We start from the raw sequence: 20,794 nt of genomic DNA, 5'->3' as shown, positions 1-20,794 counted from the left end.
ACTTCAGATTCATGTTAAGGGGCCTCTCAGACCCTCAAATATCCATTTTCATCAAGATCGGGTCGAAAATAAAGAAAATCAAGATGGCGGCTATTTCGTGAAATTTCGACTTCAGATTCTTGTTAAGGGGCCTCTCAGACCCTCAGATATGGGTTTTCATAAAGATCGAGTCAAAAACAAAGAAAATCAAGATGGCGGCTGTTTCGTTAAATTTCGACTTCAGATTCATGTTAAGGGGCCTCTCGGACCCTAAGGTATCCATTTTCATCAAGATCGGGTCGAAAATAAAGAAAATAAAGATGGCGGCCGTTTCATGAAATTCGACTTCAGATTCGTGTTAAGGAGAATCTTGGACCCTCAGATATCGATTTTTATCAAGATCGGGTCGAAAATAAAGAAAATAAAGATGGCGGCCGTTTCGTAAAATTTCGACTTCAGATTCATGTTAAGGGGCTTCTCAGACCCTCAAATATCCATTTTCATCAAGATCGGGTCGAAAATAAAGAAAATCAAGATGGCGGCCGTTTCGTGAAATTGGACTTCAGATTCGTGTTAAGGGGCCTCTCAGACCCTCAGATATCGATTTCCGCAAGATCGGGTTCAAAATAATTAAAATCAAGATGGCGACCGTTTCGTCCTCACTTGAGATCCGCGTTAAGGAGTCTCTCGGATCGTCAGACATCGTTTATCTAAAAAAAAATATGGTCTTTTTTTTATTTTATCATTTCTATAAATAAACACCAACACATCGAGGAAGTAAAACTAGGCGTCAATAAATATTCGTAATTGGAATGTTCTACATCGCGCTATCGAAATTTTTCTTGTCGCGTATATATACCTCCGAGTCACTTATAGGGAGGTTGGTCGGGGAGGCGGGAACTGGACTCCGACTGAGTGCCGCTGGCACATCAACATTATTAGTCACACTTAAAGGTCGGGCAAAGCCCGACATTCAGCGCGCTTCGCGCGCTCTTACGCGCGGGGCGCCCGAGCCGCCCTACACACTCAAAGGTCGGGCGAAGCCCGAGATTCAGCGCGCTTCGCGCGCTCTTACGCGCGGGGCGCCCGCGGCGCCCTACACACTCAAAGGTCGGGCGAAGCCCGACATTCAGCGCGCTTCGCGCGCTCTTACGCGCGGGGCGCCCGCGGCGCCCTACACACTCACAGGTCGGGCAAAGCCCGACATTCAGCGCGCTTCGCGCGCTCTTACGCGCGGGGCGCCCGCGGCGCCCTACACACTCACATTCAGCGCGCTACGCGCGCTCTTACGCGCGGGGCGCCTGCGGCGCCCTACACACTCACAGGTCGGGTGAAGCCCGACATTCAGCGCGCTTCGCGCGCTCTTACGCACGGGACGCCTGCGGCGCCCTAAGGTCGGGCGAAGACCGACATTCAAGCGCGCTCTTACGCGCGGGGCGCCTGCGGCGCCCTACACACTCACAGGTCGGGCGTGGCCCGACATTCAGCGCGCTTCGCGAGCTCTTACGCACGGGGCGCCTGCGGCGCCCTACACACATTTAAGTCATAACAAAATAGGTGCCTCGTGGGACAGCGATAAATAGGCTTCCCTTGTTTTATTAAATAACGCATTAATTTATCAATATGATTAAATCCATTCTCTAGAAAATGCTCTTAAAAATACAAAGTCGTTTATAATACGTTTCCTACATCAAAGTAATGATTTTTTTTTATTGCGCTATACCGCCACTGGGACACGCGAAAAAACGGCAAATTTCGCCGTTTTTGGAACTTCAAATGCGATTTTGTCCGGAACAAATAATATATTAGGTACAGTTTTGCATGATTTTGAATGAAAATAATATACATACCCAGTCTTTTAGTCCTATGGACTTCGATTTTTGGCCGTGGGACAGCAAAAATGCCTATTTGAAAATTGACCCAAAACAGAATTATAACAATAACGATAATATTTTCTGATTTTATGAAACAACGTAGTAGTAACAAGGCTTTAGCTTTCCGTGGTAACTTTGGACCCCAGTTTAAATTTGGAATTAATTGTGCGAGAATACGGACAATAACTGTAGGTACCTTTAGAAACACTTACTGCTGTTATACGTGGTGAAGCACACAGCACACTGTATAATATGTATATTACCAACAAAATATTGTGCTAAAGTAGTGACCTCCTTTACAACGGGTTATTGTTTGAAGGTCTTAATACTGCATGTACCTAATAATTTTACTGTACACTTGTACAGTGCCCCGACACAACCATTAGTGCATCCGTCACTTATTTCTTTACTGAATTAAAGAGTCCCGAGTACAAGCATTTGCCAACTGTAACACAGTGAATGGCCCGAGAAAACGACTAAGGTTACCTGTATTTCAAGCAGTGCTTTCATGTTTATAGTTTTCTTACCATTCCTAGCCGTTTTGGCAACAAAAAGAGGATAATTTAAGAAGATAAGTATATACCTCCAGTTTTACCACAACTCCAAATAATCTTAGAAATTTGATGTTCAGCGTGATACATTATTATGGGTTACCTAAATAAAATAAAAATAGGTATGTTGATGCTGGATTTAATTCGTTAGAAAACCGTTCTCGTGATTTTTGGGTGAATAGGTATCAATGTAACAGTTTTGAATGATTCATGATTAGTTTCACTTGACTTATTATATCGACCAGGATTTGAACCGTAATTAATTACCTTTTGTATTGTTTTCGAAACAGCAAACAATACAAAAGGTAATCACGGGTCGATATTAAGTCTAGTGAATTATCCGATGTTTCTTGATTTTGTTAGACATTAGTTGAAATTATTCAACTTCTTATACTCCTACGCGGTTTATTTATGTTTGAAATTCATAAGTACATAAACAGTACCTAATTTATTTGTGTTATTGTCTTTACCTAACAGATAATAACAGTGGGTATCTAGATTCAAGAACAATATCTAGAAAAGAACAGTGACATCCATTAGATTGCATAATCGACATTTTCATGGACAACGCTCCATGCGATATTCAATAGGGTTGTCTCAGAAGTCTCAGCGTCACACAAAATAAACGGAACTGGGACCTGCTTAAAAAAACTCAATTTCCGTTCTATAGATGGCGCTGCGGAACCTAAACCCTGAACTAAATAGATGGAACTGAGACCTAAAGGCAGATTTAAATTCTGATGACTGTTAATTTTCTCTCTCTTCCTCAAAACAAATCATCAGATGGTTTTTTAATGTGTTGATCTTATTTAAATACGATCTTATCATTTTTACTCACGCTTATTAGCCCTCGCGCATGCACGTGATAAGTTGTGTATTTTTTATTTTATCATTTGTGAATTAACATATTATTAACATATTGTGTAATTTCATTAGGCATTTCACTCGCACATATTGGTGCGCGTGAGATGCTTTGTGAGCCTAAATTGTTACCTAAATTTGAATCGGCTGCTGCGTTACTAACGCCATCTGGCAATAGCCTGGATATAAGAGGAACGAGATTTTGTAGGTACTTATATGCACCTAAACATTTTCGTTCTTCTTTTTTTATTAGTCTAGTAAAATGAAAAAAAAGTAGTTAAAGAAGTAGTAGTAGTTAATAGTAAAATTATATTCATGACTATATTCGATCATAGTAATCCTGCAGTTGACGTGCACCACAAAGTTTGAACCCAACCGTGTCATAACTTTCAGTATAGGAAATATCGCTGAAGGGGTTATCAACTTGTCAGGTCTATTATTGCGTTCGGCACTTTTGAACAGCCAGGTCTTCCGTTCCACGAAATGGTAGAACGCTGTTACCCTTTAAAATACTCGTGTTACAGCTATTTGTTTATTTTTTCGATTAGCTAAATTACTTAAAGGGAAAAATAATAAAACATTAAGTCCATTTTCTTACACGATTTTGAGGCAAATGTATTTAAAAGTTTTTAACTAACTCCTTAAACGTGTCTGAAAAGTCTATCTGTAGGTGAAAAGATAGATGTAATAGCCATTTATGCTTGGAATCAGACCATCCTCTTATCCTTATGCGTATAAGGTTAAAATGGTCCAATAAATTGTCTTAAATAATTTGTCAAATTTTAGACTAAATACTTATTCTTACTATATGTACATAATAGTTTTCTTTAAGAAATATAGCAAAATACCAAATTAAAAAAAATAATTCAGAAGAAAGCCTTTAAACAGAGTACATAATTACGAGTAGCTGTAAATAGTCAGAATAAAATAATTTGAAGGTTTCTATTGGTATTTTTGAAGTGAAAACTTCTTTAGCGGCGCTGAGCACTTTTTGAGGTAGGGAAGAAATGATAAACTCGATTCAGCGTAACGCGTAACGTAAGGCTGACGTCATGTGTCACGGACAATGTTATTCACCAAAGAACTTTAGTCTCAACGTATTGTAACGACTGCTTCATCCGTGAACACTAAAATAATGCTGAAAGGTTAACTTTCCTGATATTTCTTTCCTTGTGGGCCGGATGTCGCAGTCACTGTTGTGTGCATATTCTAATAAGAGCAATATCACTAGGGATCAAGTTTGGGGTTGAAATTGCCTGCACCCTGCCTGAAAACCCTCTATCCTGCACTACCCCGGCTTGCGCTATGCGCAAGCTCTGCTATCTGGAAGGTTTCCGTTCCGAGCTGAGGATCCTGAACCACAGCGGGAAGCCATCCTAGTCTACTCTGGACCAACTGGGACTCCTGCGCTGTACCGCGGAGCCATCTACAACGGCCCGCCTACAATGTAGAGCCTCAGGAAAGTGCCTTCTTTTAAGGACTTGTTTCTATATTTCTTTCTCTGTGTCAGCTCAGTTATACGGACTCACGACCCTAGCTATCTTCCTGTAATTATAAATAATATTAAATACATTTTCTAAATTAAACTTTCATTTCTAACCTATCTATCTCTATCTACATGTGACGCTAAACGTCACATTAGCGCCCAACGTGCTATAGTCTAAAGCTTTCAATGATAAACCGGGTCTATAAACGTCACAGTATCATAATCAGGTTAATTATTTAAAACTGGACTTTTATATTAAGCAAAAGGGCCCAAAAGAATAACACTCTAATGACTGTACAATAATGTATAATTTCGTTAGAGGTATAACTGTTCTAAAAGCTTGACAATATTTAATATCAGCCAGACGTCGTGTTTTGCAGAAAAATCTTAATACCGCGATGTAGGAAATTTGACACATGGTATAACGACATCTAGCGGGTAATTTGGAAACAAAATTAACTTCTTGCAAAACAATCCTAACAAATATAAACAGAAGTTGGACATTCCGCCCACCAAGGACAATAATAACACAAATGTCCTTATTTCCGCCCACCATGAGACAACTAACTATGACAAAATACAACAAAACTTATATCATGACACAGTGAAAGGAAATTGTAACATGTGATATTCAAAATGTAAACAAACAACTCAGCACGCTGCAATAACTTTGCATTCAAATTGAACAAATGATACCAAATTAAAAACCTCAACTTACATTTGGTAAAAAAACAAAAAATGCAAATCTTAACTAACTTTAAGTTTCTATTGGCAAAAAACATAGTTTGCCAACAGGTCGTTTAATAATATTCCCTTTACAACGTAAACTAACTACTCGAGTGATTCCATCCAGACCTGGGTGTTTATCAGTGATTACACCGTACAACCATCTTGCTGGAGGCAAATTATCTTCCTTTACTAACACCACACTACCTACTACTGGCTCGGGCGTTTGATGGGCCCACTTGTAACGGTGGTAAAACTGAGTCAGATATTCACGCGACCATCGGCGCCAGAAATCTTGAACCATTTTTTGTGTTAGCTGCCATCTTCTTAAACTACCTACATTGGTATTTTCATAGTTGGAATCTGGCACAAGTACTAGCGGCTCTCCAACCAAAAAATGTCCAGGAGTGAGTGGTATAGGATCATCACTGTTGTTACTATTGATTCTTGACATAGGCCTTGAATTAAGGCAAGCTTCAATTTGAGCTAAAACTGTTGCCATTTCCTCAAATGTCAAGGTGGAATCTCCAATCACTCGTTTAAGGTGATGTTTCGTGGATTTGACTCCCGCCTCCCAGAGGCCTCCAAAGTTTGGAGAGTGTGGAGGAATCCAATGCCAATTAGTGGAGTTTGTAGCAAGCTGATCAGCAATTTCCACAGCCACGCTTGATCGTTCTTCGGCGTATAACTGCTTCAGCTCACGAGCAGCTCCCACGAAGTTCGTTCCATTGTCGCTCCACAAATCAGCGCAATGACCACGACGTGCTGTAAAGCGTTTAAATGCCGCAATAAATCCTTGAGCTGTCAAGTCACTGACCGCTTCAAGATGTATTGCTCTTGTAGCCATACAAATGAAAAGGCAGATGTAGCCTTTGTAAGAGCGGTGGCCTCTTCCCTTTGAGGTGCGCATGTTTATTGGACCAGCATAGTCCACACCACTCTGAAAAAAGGGACGATTGACAGTTCCTCGAACTGACGGCAACTGTCCCATCAGTGGGTGTCGCGATGCAGCGGCATAGCGAGCACATGTGACACATTTGCGAACGAACAACTTAACCGCATTGGTTGCTCCGATTACATAATATTTGGATCTCAAGTAATTGAGCATCAGTTGCGGGTTACCATGCAGAGTTTTTTCGTGCGCATTGTCTAAGATTAAAGTTGTGAAGTGTGACTTGTGTGGAATTATCACTGGATGCTTCATCTGTTCACTAATTCCAGCGTGCTCTAATCTTCCACCAACTCTTAGGACACCATCTCCATCTACAATCGGGTTCAGTGAGGTAAGTTGACTCTTCTTATTAACCGTTTTATTTTCTTTCAGGTTCTTCAACTCCTCTTTGAAATGATTTCCTTGAACAATCTTTATACACATTTTTAAAGTTTCTTGGATTTCACTGCTTGTTAACCACAGACTTACTTTTTCTTTTCTAACACATTTCAAAAATCGTTTACAGAAAGCCAGAACGCGTAGCAGTTTCCACAATTTAGAAAACCTTGAAATAAGTGTTTCTTCGGCATCTGCTGTGACATCATCATTATCGTAAGTATTCACGAAGCATGCTTTAGTGCTTCTTTCTTCTAAGTTTGTATCCTTTATGTTTGGTTTTTTATAGCTAATCTCCTTATTTTTCAGCCACGACGGACCTTCTATCCAGAGCTCTTCATTGCTCAGGTGTCGTGTACCTCTAGACGCGCAGTCTGCAGGATTATCTTTCGACGAGACATGGGACCATTGGTGCGGCTCTACTGACGTTATTATTTCAGATACGCGGTTAGCGACGAAAGTTTTCCATCGATTTGGACGACTATTTAGCCAAGAGATGACTACTGTGGAGTCAGTCCAAGCATGAATGTTCGCTTTGCTGATACTCATAACGTCGGCTACTTCAACCAGCAATTTAGTGAGTAGCACAGCCCCACACAATTCCAGACGTGGAATAGAAATTTGCTTAATTGGTGCCACTTTCGTTTTAGAAGTGATCAGTGACACGTGCACATTTCCTTCTTCATCTATAGTCCTTAAGTACACAACAGCAGCAAACGCTTCATTAGAAACGTCGCAGAATCCCTGAAGTTCCGCAGTTACATTGGAACTAGCGTGGTTCCATCTGGGCAGCTTGAATTCGGTAAGTTGGTTTAGACTTTCTCTGTAGTTTAGCCAATCCTTCAGTAATTGTGGTGGTACTTCATCATCCCATTCGATTCCCGAAAGCCACAATTTCTGGATGAAAATCTTGGCTACTATGATCACTGGAGCCAACCAACCGAGTGGATCGAACAGCCTCGATATGTCAGATATGACACTTCTCTTTGTTACAGGAACTGTGAGTGGAGGAAGTTGTACCGAATACTCAAATTCGTCGTTTCGGCGATTCCAGACGAGTCCCAGAATTTTCATGACAGCATCTATCTTCAGCTGGAGACTTCCTTCCTCTTTGACATCAGTTTCTTTCATGTAACTTATTAATTCTTCATTGTTACTACTCCATTTCTGTAATTCGAATCCACCTTTTTTCAAAAGTTCATTCATCTCTTGGTATACTAATTTACCTTCTTCCACAGATTCACAGCCTGTTAACAAATCATCTACATAAAAATGCTTGAGGACCCTATCAGCAGCGTTTGGATACTGTGCTCCTTCATCGTAGGCTACTTGCTGAAGAGCACGCACTGCAAGATGAGGTGCTGAGGCCGTACCAAAGGTGACTCGGAGCAGTCTCAAGTGCTTAATCTTCTCCCCCGAGTTTTCACGCCATAGAATGCGTTGAAAATCTACATCGTCTTGATGAACTTTCACTTGTCTGTACATTTTAACAATGTCTGCTACCAGGCATATAGGGTGGCAACGCCAACGAAGAATTGTGTGACGCAAAACAGGTTGCAGAGTTGGACCTACTAAAAGGTCTTGATTTAAGGAAACGCCATTAGAGCCAGGACAAGACGCGTCATATACCACACGCAGCTTTGACGTGGATCTGTCATCTCGGATGACAGCATGATGTGGCAAGTAAACTGCATCTGGGTTGTTCTCCTGTTCAGGAGGAACTTCTTCCATGTGTTCCAGCTCAAGATATTCATTAATGACATCCGAGTAGCGTTTCTTCATTTCAGCATCTTTTGCGAACCTCTTCTCTAATTGGTTGAGACGCCTTGTTGCAATAGGCACAAAGTTTCCGTGTTTGCAACTGGGATCTTGATCACGAAATGGTAGTTTCACAATGTATCTACCGGTGCTATCACGTTCAGTGGTAGCCGCGAAAAATTCTTCACATTTCTTCTCGTCTTCAGTGTAATGATGCTTGAGATCTGTCGTATTGTGGTCAGCCTCGAGTTCCCAAAATTTCTTGAGCAGCTCGTTTTCATCTAAATGAATGTGGTTAACGCTAACGCTTTTACGAATTTCCGACTCACCTAAGTGAGTTGGCCCTGAAACGATCCAGCCTAAAGACGTTCGCTGAGCGATGAGTGCTCCTTGTGGAGCTTTAATCATGTTGTTTAAAAGTATTTGACCGTACACCTCTGCCCCTAAGAGCAAGTCGATTTTGCCGGGAATGTTGAATGTGGAATCTGCTAAATCTAATTTAGGCAGTTCTGACCACGAATCAATGTCAATACGTTTTCTCGGACGATTCGATGTTACCTTGCCCAAAACATGAGCATGCACGTTCACTTCAAAGTTAGGTTCTAGGAGTGATGAAATTTTAACCTTTACCACCGACTTAGAGTTCACAGGTGAACTCTCTTCACCGCCTAGACCCGTAACTGTGCTCTTGTGGGAAACCTTGTTAAGTCCCAGCAGTTGTGCTGCAGACTCCGTTATGAAAGAGGCTTCCGAGCATTGGTCGATTAAACATCTGAGGGTTATACCTGAACCTGTTTTCGACTGAGCTTGAACCAAAGCCGTTGGCAAAAAAACCTGTCCACGACTGGTCGAAAAACACGTTGTTACATTATTGGGCTCATCACACGATGATGATGGAGCTGTTGTTGCGTGTGCAACAATATCGCCTTCAACCGATTGAGTAGGTTTGACTTGAGAATCGGTTGCTTGAGTGCTATTTTTTGGGTGCAGTAAAGAATGATGTTTGCGCTTACAAATTCGGCATCTAGTAGATTGGCGACAGGAATATACGTTGTGACCTGAACCTAAGCAATTGAAGCAAAAATTACCGGACTGGATGAAATCACGTCGAGCATCAACATCGATTTTTGCAAAACCCTTACAATTACACAATTTGTGATTCTCTGAACAATAGCCACAAGAAACTTCAGTTACATGATGCACTTTTAAGTTGCTACTAGATTGTGCATTGGGTTTCTTTGGAACAAAGCTTGTCTTCGATGATTTCCCATCCAAAAATTCTAATGCCCTAAATCGGGTTTCTAAAAATTCTCGAAGTTGGCTAAGTGTGGGCAAATCATCAGAAGACTCGCTAACCTTAAGTTCCCACTGTTTCCTAGACTCGTTGTCTAATTTAAGACAAATGATATGAATCACAATTATGTCCCATGTAGTTGTGTCGATGCCTAAGTTGTTCAATCCATCTAAACACTCGTTCGTAGTGTCCAGCAATTCCTTGAGTGCATTCGCGGACTCTGTCGTAATATTCTTCTGACTCATGAAGCGTTTGAGAATGCAGTTGGAAAGATACTTCTTATTATTATAGCGCTTTTCCAATTTTTCCCAACAAGCGCTGTAATTATCTTGCGTGATCTGTACGTGACGCAGAAGCTGTTCAGCTTCACCGACTAAATAACCTTTCAGGTAGTGCAATTTTTGGACGTCATCTAAATCTCTATTCTTATGGATGAGCGACTTGAATAGATCTCTGAAGCTAGTCCACTCAGAATAATCCCCTGAAAACGTAGGAATCGAAATCTTTGGTAGCTTTACCATCACCGACTTGCCTTGACCAATGTCTGACTTATTCCCAACAGTGGTAGACTCAGTGCTCTTTCCAGGAATTGAAGCATTTAGTTTGCTTAAGGCAACCTTAAGATCCGACTTGTAATCCATGAATAACTCTTCCGCACTAGAATATACGTCTTCAGTTACATACTCGGTGAACTCAATTGTAGTAGACTCTTGAATGATTTGAGTATGAGTTGTCACAAACTGATTCCACAAAGATTCTAATGTTTCTAATCTCGTGCTAAGGTAATCTGCAGAGTTAAGCCGTTCCTTAGGCGATTTTTTAAAGTTAGTTTTAGCCTTATCAATTCTCAAATACAAGTCCTGCTGTACTTTTATAAGAGCCTCCATGATGAAATTTTCTAAGTGTTAACACTTAGCGCAATCTAGGCAAAATTGGGCGTGGATTCCCCGTCGTTCCACTTTCTTCGAAACTATTCTAAGTCCAAACTTGCTACGAATTTTTCTAAGTCAAAACTTGATGAAATTTTTCAAAGTCCAAATTCGTTGAAATTTCACTAAGTCTTTGACAGTTGCACTACGTAATAATTTTAATGTACTCACGGTTGTCTTGACACTTCACTACGTCACACATATAATCCGCTTACGTCATACTGCTGCATCTCACCGCTGACGTTACGATGCATTTGCTTACGTCACACGTTGCTCCGGAACATAGGCTCTTCCAGCCTTGACACCGCTGGCAGCAATCCACTACCGTAGCCGGCGTCCGTTAGCCCGAAGTTTACCGAATCCACTAGCCGAACTTATCCGACTCGGAGGACCATGTAAAAAGGGCCCAAAAGAATAACACTCTAATGACTGTACAATAATGTATAATTTCGTTAGAGGTATAACTGTTCTAAAAGCTTGACAATATTTAATATCAGCCAGACGTCGTGTTTTGCAGAAAAATCTTAATACCGCGATGTAGGAAATTTGACACATGGTATAACGACATCTAGCGGGTAATTTGGAAACAAAATTAACTTCTTGCAAAACAATCCTAACAAATATAAACAGAAGTTGGACAATGCTCAATGTTCTACTCTTGTACGGACTGAAATAAGAGGATCTCACAGTTACATTCTAACTTTATATCACTCAAATATCATTCAATAAAGCTACATCTTGATGAAATTGCTAATGAAATGAACTCTAGTACTGGTGAATAAAACTCAAAATATCATGACCAAATATATTTAGATGCGAGGTCTGCAATGTAACTTTACAATTTCTATTCGAATTTTAAACAATTAACGCTACAAATTTAAGCTCACTTGCCAGCAATTTCGGAACTAAAGTTTTCCAATAGAAAGGAGGATGGGTCAATTATACATAGTGCTGCAGACATTTTGGACTAGTCATTGAGTTTTCATTTCTGTCGTGAGGTGGTATATTGGTATCAGATACAAATTAAGTGTTAATAATTTAGTAGCGTCACCGCATCATGAGGAAGCAATAAATTTAAAATAGTTAGACGGACAAAAACAGCAGGCAAAAAAAATAACAATAAGTTCAAGCGAAACCATAGAAACAAGTGCAAGGGTAATTTATAGTTTCGAAGAAACTACAAAAAAACAACGCAATACAACGTTTATACTAGCTTTCACTGGGAGAGATAAAGGGCCGTCACTGTACACAACGGTAAACTAATCTAGAACCTCAACACATGACCCTAAGCTCTACAATGCGATACGCAGCAGTATCTACTTTGGTCTATTCGAATGTTTCAGACGACATGTGCGAAACAACCCCTGGCCTGCACTTGCGTCGCCTACGGGGCACTTGACATTCTTATGCGGGCGCGAGATAGAGCAACGCTGGCTCCATGTGCGGGAGGAAGACAACGAAATGCATCCTGAGCGAGCAACTTCGGTCGGGACGTCGCGACAAGCGGGGATGTGCAGACACTTATAGCGAGAATGTATTTTATTCACTGTTAATAAAGTCGACCCTAGTTTAAGTAGAGATAAGCGAGTATTGTAAAGGTTTTCGCTAAGAACAGGGGATGAAGGACGGACACTGAGATTTCAGACACCAAAGAGGACGGCGCGACCATTAGATTTGCTCTTGCTATGAAATATCGCCTAGTGTTATCAAACTTTGTAAAGTAAATTATATTTAATTCTGTATAAAATCAGATCTAGAATCAGTGGTTCCTGTTGGGCAGAATAATCCAGTTAAGTACCAAGAGTTAATAATGCTACCTGCCAAACTATATTACGAGTATTTAAAGGTGACATTCTATAATTATATACAATGAGTTCGACTCTCATCATTGTTAATACATATGGTTAAATACATCTATAGAATCAGGGATTCAAGTTCCCGCAGATAAATTGATGTAAATGAATTGTCAATGGAAATATGTACTGATATTGTATTATGCAGTTGAGTGTTACAGACTAATTTTAACATGTGCATGTTAAGCCGTCATCCGCAATTATGCTGTGTATACTGTCTTGGAAATTACGAGTAGATTGTTAATTGTTATTGTTAGACAACTGAAACTTGTAAGCACCATGTATCTAGACATTACAATTTTGATTATTAAGGGTCGAGCCAAGGTTTTCCTGGGTTTTTCCTGGTTCGACGAGTTTACATATATATTGTTCCCAGGATGGTATGTGCGTTAGTTATTGTCATTGTTTAAAGACTTCATCAAATTCTGGTAATAGTTCGAGCAATAAAAGGCATAGGTTGCACTTCACATTTGTATTACCACAGTGTAAATATTACTTATGGAGTTTAGAACCAAACACAAATAATTAACTTCTAGGCACCTAATGCCTTATATAACTTTTCATAGGAACGCACTATACCATACAAATTTGCGATAATAAATTCAAGTATATAAATCGCCATGCGCATTTTCCTTACAAACACCCCAAAGTAGTTCAGACCGTTTATATGACAGTAATTGCATCTAGTTTCTCTCTCTATGATCCACCGATTTGGAATGGTACATTTAATCAACCCCCAAATACCATCTCAGTCGGCACTCCCGGAGTACAACCCGTTGTTTTTTTTTTTAGGCTTGAATCGTTAAAGAGTTTACCAATTAGTGGCACTGCTTCTCATCTCAAAACTAGAATTTCTTCATTTCAGGCAGCCCTAGACCGCAGATAGCTATTGCAGAGCAATCTACTCCTAAGGTGGCATCGCAGGGCGTGGATAGGGCAATGCTCCTATCGTGTTGCTATTATGCCCGCACCTTTTACAGCGTTTGTGCAGGTGCACTGACTGCCAATCAGCTAACTCATACCGTGCAATTCAACGATGATTGATATCCGAAAATTTTCCGATTTTCCTTGCCTTGCCATCATATCAAATTGTCCTCACATACAGTAACTGGGTACTTGGTCAGTCAAAACAGCCGATTGACAAAATTTACAGTCATGTTAAAAATGCCTGACTTAAGGTGACAGTCCATTTCCAACGACAGTAGCACTACAATTCACTTTACTATGGAAATTGACAATAACATCGACGCGTTCGTACTAGTAATAGTGCAGCTGCGGTCAGAAATGGAATGTTACCCTTATTTCTTACTAGGTATTTTACAAGACTACTTTTTCCAGTATTACATTCAAAAATTGTCTTGATACCTACTTCGTCTTAAGTAGCCTACTCAACTTTACCCGTTGATGAACAACTACATATATAAAAATAGATTGTACTAGGTATTTATACAATATGGCCTTTGCAGAAGCCTACAAAGCCCTAAAACAATGAATATTTTATTTGTTTCAATGTTGTGATTTGGACCGTTAACTGTCGGGGTAAAAATAAGCCGCTAAGCCGGGTGACGTACGTATGTCGGAAATAAATATAGGCACAAAATAAACGTCAACACGCTGTATTTTTATTTCGTCAATGTGTACCTATGTTCCAATTTTGTGTTAAATTCTCCTTTATTGCAATCGCGCATTTGAAAGGTTTTCGTTTTAACTTCGTGAGCCGCCTGTTATTGATTTGATATGTTTGAATTTTTGAAGTGAAAACTTCTTTAGCGGAGCTGAGCACTTTTTGAGGTGGGGAAAGAATGATTAACTCGATACAGCGTAACGCGCTGATGTCATGTGTGACGGACAATGTTATTCACCAAAGAACTTTAGTCATAACGTATCACCATCAGGTCAATTATTTAAAAATGGACTTTTATATTAAGCAATAAAGCTCAATGTTCTAATCTTGTACGAGCTGAAATACGAGGATCTCACAGTTACATTCTAACTGTATATCACTCCAATACAATTCAATAAAGCTACATCTTGATGAAATCGCTAATAAAAGTGAACTCTAGTACTGGTGAATGAATTATATTTAGATGCGAGCTCTGCAAGGTAACTTTACAATTTCTATACGAATTTTAAACAATGAACGCTACAAATTTAAGCTCACTGGCCAGCAATTTCGGAACTAAAGTTTTTCAATAGAAAGGAGGATGGGTCAATTATACATAGTGCTGCAGACATTTTGGACTAGTCATTGAGTTTTCACTTCTGTCGGCACTGCCAGAGTGCAACCCGTTGTTTTTAGGGTTCCGTACCTCAAAAGGAAAAAACGGAACCCTTATAGGATCACTCGTGCGTCTGTCTGTCCGTCCGTCTGTCACAGTCAATTTGCTCCGAAACTACTGGACCAATTAAGTTGAAATTTGGTACACATATGTAAGTCTGTGACCCAAAGACGAATATGTAACGTCAACAAATGAATTTTAAACATAAGGGCTACTTTTGGGGGGTAAAAGATAAAATTTAAAAACAAAGTTTTGCAAACTATGTCTCGTTACATATCAAACGAAAGAGCTCATTGTGAGAATCTCAAATATATTTTTTTTTATAAATTAACAATAAAAAATTTAGAAGTTATTCAAGAAAAAAGACAAAAAATTACCATTCCCCCCCTTCTATCTCCGAAACTACAGGGTCTAAAATTCTGAAAAAATTACTCATAATAGTCCTTTACCTAACAATGACAGGAAAACCTGTTAGAAATCTACAGTCAAGCGTGAGTCGGATTTAAGAACAAAAATGTGGTTTAGGTTTTTTAGGGACACAGCCGCAATGGTTTAAGTGAAACGTGATGTAGACAGCTATTTGCGAAGGCCCTAGACCGATATCCGCATAAGGCCGAAGGCCCGAAGCGTCCCGAAGAGGCGTGCCATTCCGACTCACGCTTGAAGCTAACTTCAGGCATGAGTCGGAATGACGACAAAAAATGCGACTATAGTTAGACCGTAAAAAGTCTGCAGCGATTTTGATAGCCCACGCAGTGCAAGTGTCATATTAAACGTCAAACTTCTATGAAATTATGACGTATTAATAACACTTACACTGCGTGGGCTATCATATCCGCTGCAGACTTTTATTGGTGTGACTATAGGCTGTATCTGGCACACAGCCGCATTGGTACAAGTGTAGTACTGATTGATTAGGTTACTATTGTTACGTGTTTTAAAAAGCACTAAACAGGGTGGCCAAAAATTAACTAAGTGTATTCCCGTTGCCAACGTGCAACCCCGAAATTGCGAGGAAAAATTTGGCTGTTTCATACATTTTGGCTGGTCCGTTTTCTACGGGAGGATACATTTTTTTCGCGATTTCGGGGTTGGGGTCCCATAGTAAAAGTTGTAAAGCTCAGTATAATCCGAAAACCTCCCCGGCTACGGGAATGCACTTATTTTTTGGCCACCCTGTAGGTATTATCTCTCTTCGGCCTTTTAAAACACTTGCGGAAGTTGTAGGAAGCGTGACTCGTCGGACGCTCCGAGCTATCAGCCCTAGGCGGAGCTCGGTCTTCAGTCCTCGCATTTGGACACCTTGTACTACTGTTCGGCATTTAATCTTCCTATCTAAGCTACTTTGCATAGTTGCAGAGATAATATAAGCCACCACGCCAGAAAACTTCATGTTACATCTGGTTTTTGATTGACCCATTCGGGTTTTTCAAGACGTTTCACTCACGTCACGTTTGATGTACAAAAAAAAATTGTTGAAAATTGTGTGATGTACGGAACCCTTGAAACGCGAGTCCGAACTCGCACTTGACCAGTTTTTTTTTAATTTTTATTCCATTCAATCTAAATTCTCAAATTGCTATTGGGTTTGCTAATATCAAATGTACTAAAATAGAAGCAAATTTTAATGTAACGCGAAACAAGACTCCTGGGTAACCGCTGCAGCTTAAGTTTTGCCATAGTATGAAGTGCTTCTGATTTAGGACATTGTATTTTAGGGATTTTTAAAATTACCTCGCTTTGAAGCTACTCAATATGAGTACACTTTAATATGCTATCGCTACAATGTCAATCAAGTCTGCATCTGCAACCTACCTGTTACTTGAATTTACATAATATATCATCAAGTAGAAACATAACTATATATGTATTATCGTAGAGATGTTTGGATGGACTGACCTGATTTTAAACACCTAGTAGTATAGTATATTGCTTATGAATCTTACGCTGTGCTGATAGGGTAAACCCTCCAGTGAATGAACACCCCCCAGTGAATGAACAAAATCACGTTTTTCGTCTAAAATAAGAAATATAGCAATTTCTTCCACTTGTCTTATTTTTTTTCTTATTAACAACTCTATTTCCTATGCAATGACAACCCGTAATAAATTTATTTTCGACAAGTTAGGATGTGACTGGCGTTTGAAGTTTACGTGTTTCTGGATTTGAAGTTTTGTATGAAAATATTAGATCCCAAATAAGAACAGTGTACGTTTGGAGCAACATATGAAGTGCTTATTTAATTTTTACCAGTACAAAGTTTAGTTATTTGGTTAGATTAAGAGTTGAACCTTCTATTTATGTACACTTTGTCGGCGTATTATGCGATTAAGTCTTTATTTTTTATAGTTCCATTACTGGCTCATCAAATGTTCTGAAACCAGTAAATGAACAGTGTGTTCATTTACTGGTGTCGCGTAGACTTCATTTTTTTCCCAAATGTATATGTAAACGCAATCGTATTAAGCTTGTTTTTTGTGATTCTGCATAGAAAACGATTCTGATTCATTTAGCCAGTATTGGAACAAACCAAATTTCTATAGTCCATTTACTAGATTTGTCATGCCTATGTATGAACAATACAAAATTTGGCTTGTTCATTTATTGGATTTCTACTAATTCTATGTATGAACAGTGTAACCACGAACAATGCAGTGACAAGTTTATTATTTTAAGCATTATTTGGTGAGCATGACCCCTTTTCATCAAAATATGCAAGTTGGTTCTTGTTTTAATGGTTGATTTAATTTTTTCCTTTTAATATGTAACGGGTTTCTATGTTATTGGTGAATAACCATCATTTTATTACATTCTAATCGATTCGAAGTCAATATGGAGGGATAAAAAGATATAAACGCTATCGCTATAGCTATTAAAATAGAGCCGGAAACGATGTTTGTGATAAAAATGATTTTATTATGCTAATTAAAAAGAGTTAAATAATGTTCATTCACTGGGTTTTTCGGTGTTCATTCACTAGTTTTTATGTTCATTCATTAGGTTTTTGGGTAGTTTTTGGTAAATTCTGGTATAACTCAAAAACTATGAAAGTAATTAAAAATCGCAGAAATTACTTTCTTATTTATTAAATGAGGATTGATTAAATTGCAGTTAATTATTCCAATTATTAATGAATGCTGAGCAATGATTTTTCAAACTTTGATAATTGCTTAAGTGTTCATTCACTGGTGGTCTTACCCTATGATCGATATGAAATCTGTAAACGGCAACGTTTAATACAACAATTATTGACAATCAAACCAGCCAAGTGTTTCCTGAATAGTTTGATTTACCAAGTACGGACAACTCTCAAACAATGTGTAGTGTTACTTCGAACAGATCCTCCTGTTGGGTAAACTATCGGATAGTTGGACAGAAAGGAAACCAGCGACGAGAAACGTTCCAGTTAACAATTGTTGACGACCAGAACTGCTATTACCCCTCGTACATGCGAGCAATCGCTCCGTCGCGAACCAGTTACAAAGTGTGACTAGTGACAAAAGGAAACTAAGAGCGCAAAGTTTCTGACGTAAAGGCTCGCTTGCGCATAATGAGCTTTGAGAATAATTTTCACGCCAGACACCAATAATAGTTGATGATACAAAACGTCATAACTTGATAACAATCTCTTAGATACATAAACATTTATGAAATATACTCAACAGCAGGAATTGTCTGTGTCACACAATATTATTTCTTATTGCTCCATAATCAACAACTTTTATTTCTACCTAGCTAATGTACTAGCGTATAAAGTTTCCCATGATAGCAAAGTATAGCTTGTAATGTGAAGTATGAATAGTTAAAAAGTTACGCGTTTTGTTTTTTTTTGCCTTTTTTAATGAAACTTTAGTAACATTGTATTTGTCTTAGGTATATATTTCGTCGATCTCATCGTTTAGCAAGCGCGTTATGATCCTACTTATCGCACATAATATGACATGATAAATCATATTAAGAGGTACGTACTTTGTTTTTGACACCGCCACTTATTTTACCACTTTATTTTACTAAGAGACGGGAGCTCATAATATCATATCATAAATTATGTATTGACAACCTTCAACTGTGTTATTGTTTGATCCAAATTAAATGTTCAATGATACTCCGCATTACGTGGCTACCTTAAATATGGCGTTTTACAAACTAAGAAACTTTAGATTTAAGATTATTTATACCATGAGCATTTTGTGAGTGGAAACACAATATACCCCTAATTAGCGAAGAACCATCGTTAATAATAACAAAGCCAGAAAACCGCAATTATTTATATAAGTATTTTTTTAAAGTTAGGTATCCTGCAGGATAAAGTTATAATAGTGCAATGTTTTTAGCCGCAACATGAAATATGTCAAAATATTTAAATTAGTTTAGAAGTTACTCAGATTTTTTCGCTAACTATAATACCTATTACACGCGTATAATACGACACGTTTAATGATAAGGTCACAACATTAAAGGAATAAATACTGTGCAGATTCTTATTTCCACTTTTCTTGTTTTGTTTTCTCTGCTCCTGGCTGTACCTCGACCTATAAAAAGCGTTAGTACACCCTAGGATTATTAAAGCCTAGCAACAGTGCAATCGCGCTTTGTACACAATGTTGCTCGTTGTTGCCAAATGGTTGGTATTTCTACCGATATTGGATATTACCTACTCGTTCTGAATAAATTACAGTACCTACTTGTGTATTGCTTGTTCTTATTTGGTGTTGTTACAGATAATGTAAGAAGGTTGAAGTTGATTAAACTTAAGTTTACCCGGGTATAACTAATAAAGTAACAATAAGTAAATTTAAACAACTTTAATCTGTATTCGGGGTTTACCCATACCATCACACCTAGGTCTACCCAATACCTGGCTGGGTACGCTCGAACTTTTCCCAGAACGCTGCTAGGTATACCCCAATGTAGTATTTTTACTTTTTTACATAAAGGTGAAGTTCGGATGTCAACTGAGTGACGGATTAATCGTCATTATCAGTATAGTGACGCAGCGGCGAACGTCACTCATTTTACCAAAGAAATTGACAAACACAGCGCCGATGTTCATATCAAAATATTCCAGGATTCCAGGACTTTTGGCGCGGTGTTTATACCGCTACTCACAGGACTGGACACATCGAAGCGGATTGAAAATCCATACTTAATATTATAAAGGCGAAAGTTTGTCTGTCTGTCTGTCTGTCTAACGTCTAACGTAACGTCTTCACGCATAAGCCGCTAAACCGATTTAGTTGAAATTTGGTATGGAGATAATTTGAGTCCTGTGGAAGGACATAGGATAGTTTTTATGTCGGTAATCATCCCTGAAGAGAGTGCAAAGGGGGGTAGAATTGAAAGGGTTAATGAATTTATTTATTTAAACTTTATTGCACGATAACAAAATGTACAAATGGCGGACTTAATGCCTTGAGGCATTCTCTACCAGTCAACCATTGGGTCAATCAGAAAACTTGTACTTAGTGCAGGATTGTAGACAACGAGAAGAATTATGAATCACAAATCAGGCCCCAATTTCACATCGGTGACAGGTGCGACGAATTGTAAAATCACTATTGCTGACGTCACAGGCATCCATGGGCTACGATTACCTACCACTTACCATCGGGCGGGCCGTATTCCTGTTTGCCACCATCATTGTATTATTTAAAAAAACTTTATTATATCGGAAAAAAACAGATATTTCTCCTGCGAAGTTTCTGACACTTGTCAAAGATTTAGAAGAATTGTAGGTAATTCTTGACAGGTAATGAGTTATAATTATGTCGGAATTTCGTGACAATTGTAGTGTTTCTTGTGACAATTGTCATAAACTTAGCGAGAGAAATATCTGTTTTTTTTCGATATCATAAAGTTTTTTTTAGTAATACAATG

At 38.9% G+C, this 20,794-nt stretch overlaps 1 protein-coding gene across 1 annotated transcript; it reads right to left on the bottom strand.

The window, feature by feature from the left end:
- Positions 1–1,343: 1,343 nt before the first annotated feature.
- On the bottom strand, positions 1,344–10,743 carry LOC134669379 (uncharacterized). The gene is made up of 2 exons (XM_063526898.1): positions 5,607–10,743; positions 1,344–1,507 (listed from the first exon to the last, which is right to left on the bottom strand). Exons 1-2 carry the CDS (start codon positions 10,741–10,743, stop codon positions 1,344–1,346), a joined length of 5,301 nt encoding a protein of 1,766 aa, XP_063382968.1.
- Positions 10,744–20,794: the final 10,051 nt, after the last annotated feature.

The sequence above is a fragment of the Cydia fagiglandana genome, chromosome 12 (assembly GCF_963556715.1).
Source record: "Cydia fagiglandana chromosome 12, ilCydFagi1.1, whole genome shotgun sequence".
Lineage (NCBI taxonomy): Eukaryota > Metazoa > Arthropoda > Insecta > Lepidoptera > Tortricidae > Cydia > Cydia fagiglandana.
Note: the sequence above shows the minus strand (reverse complement) of the source record. Positions and strands in the feature narration are given on the sequence as shown.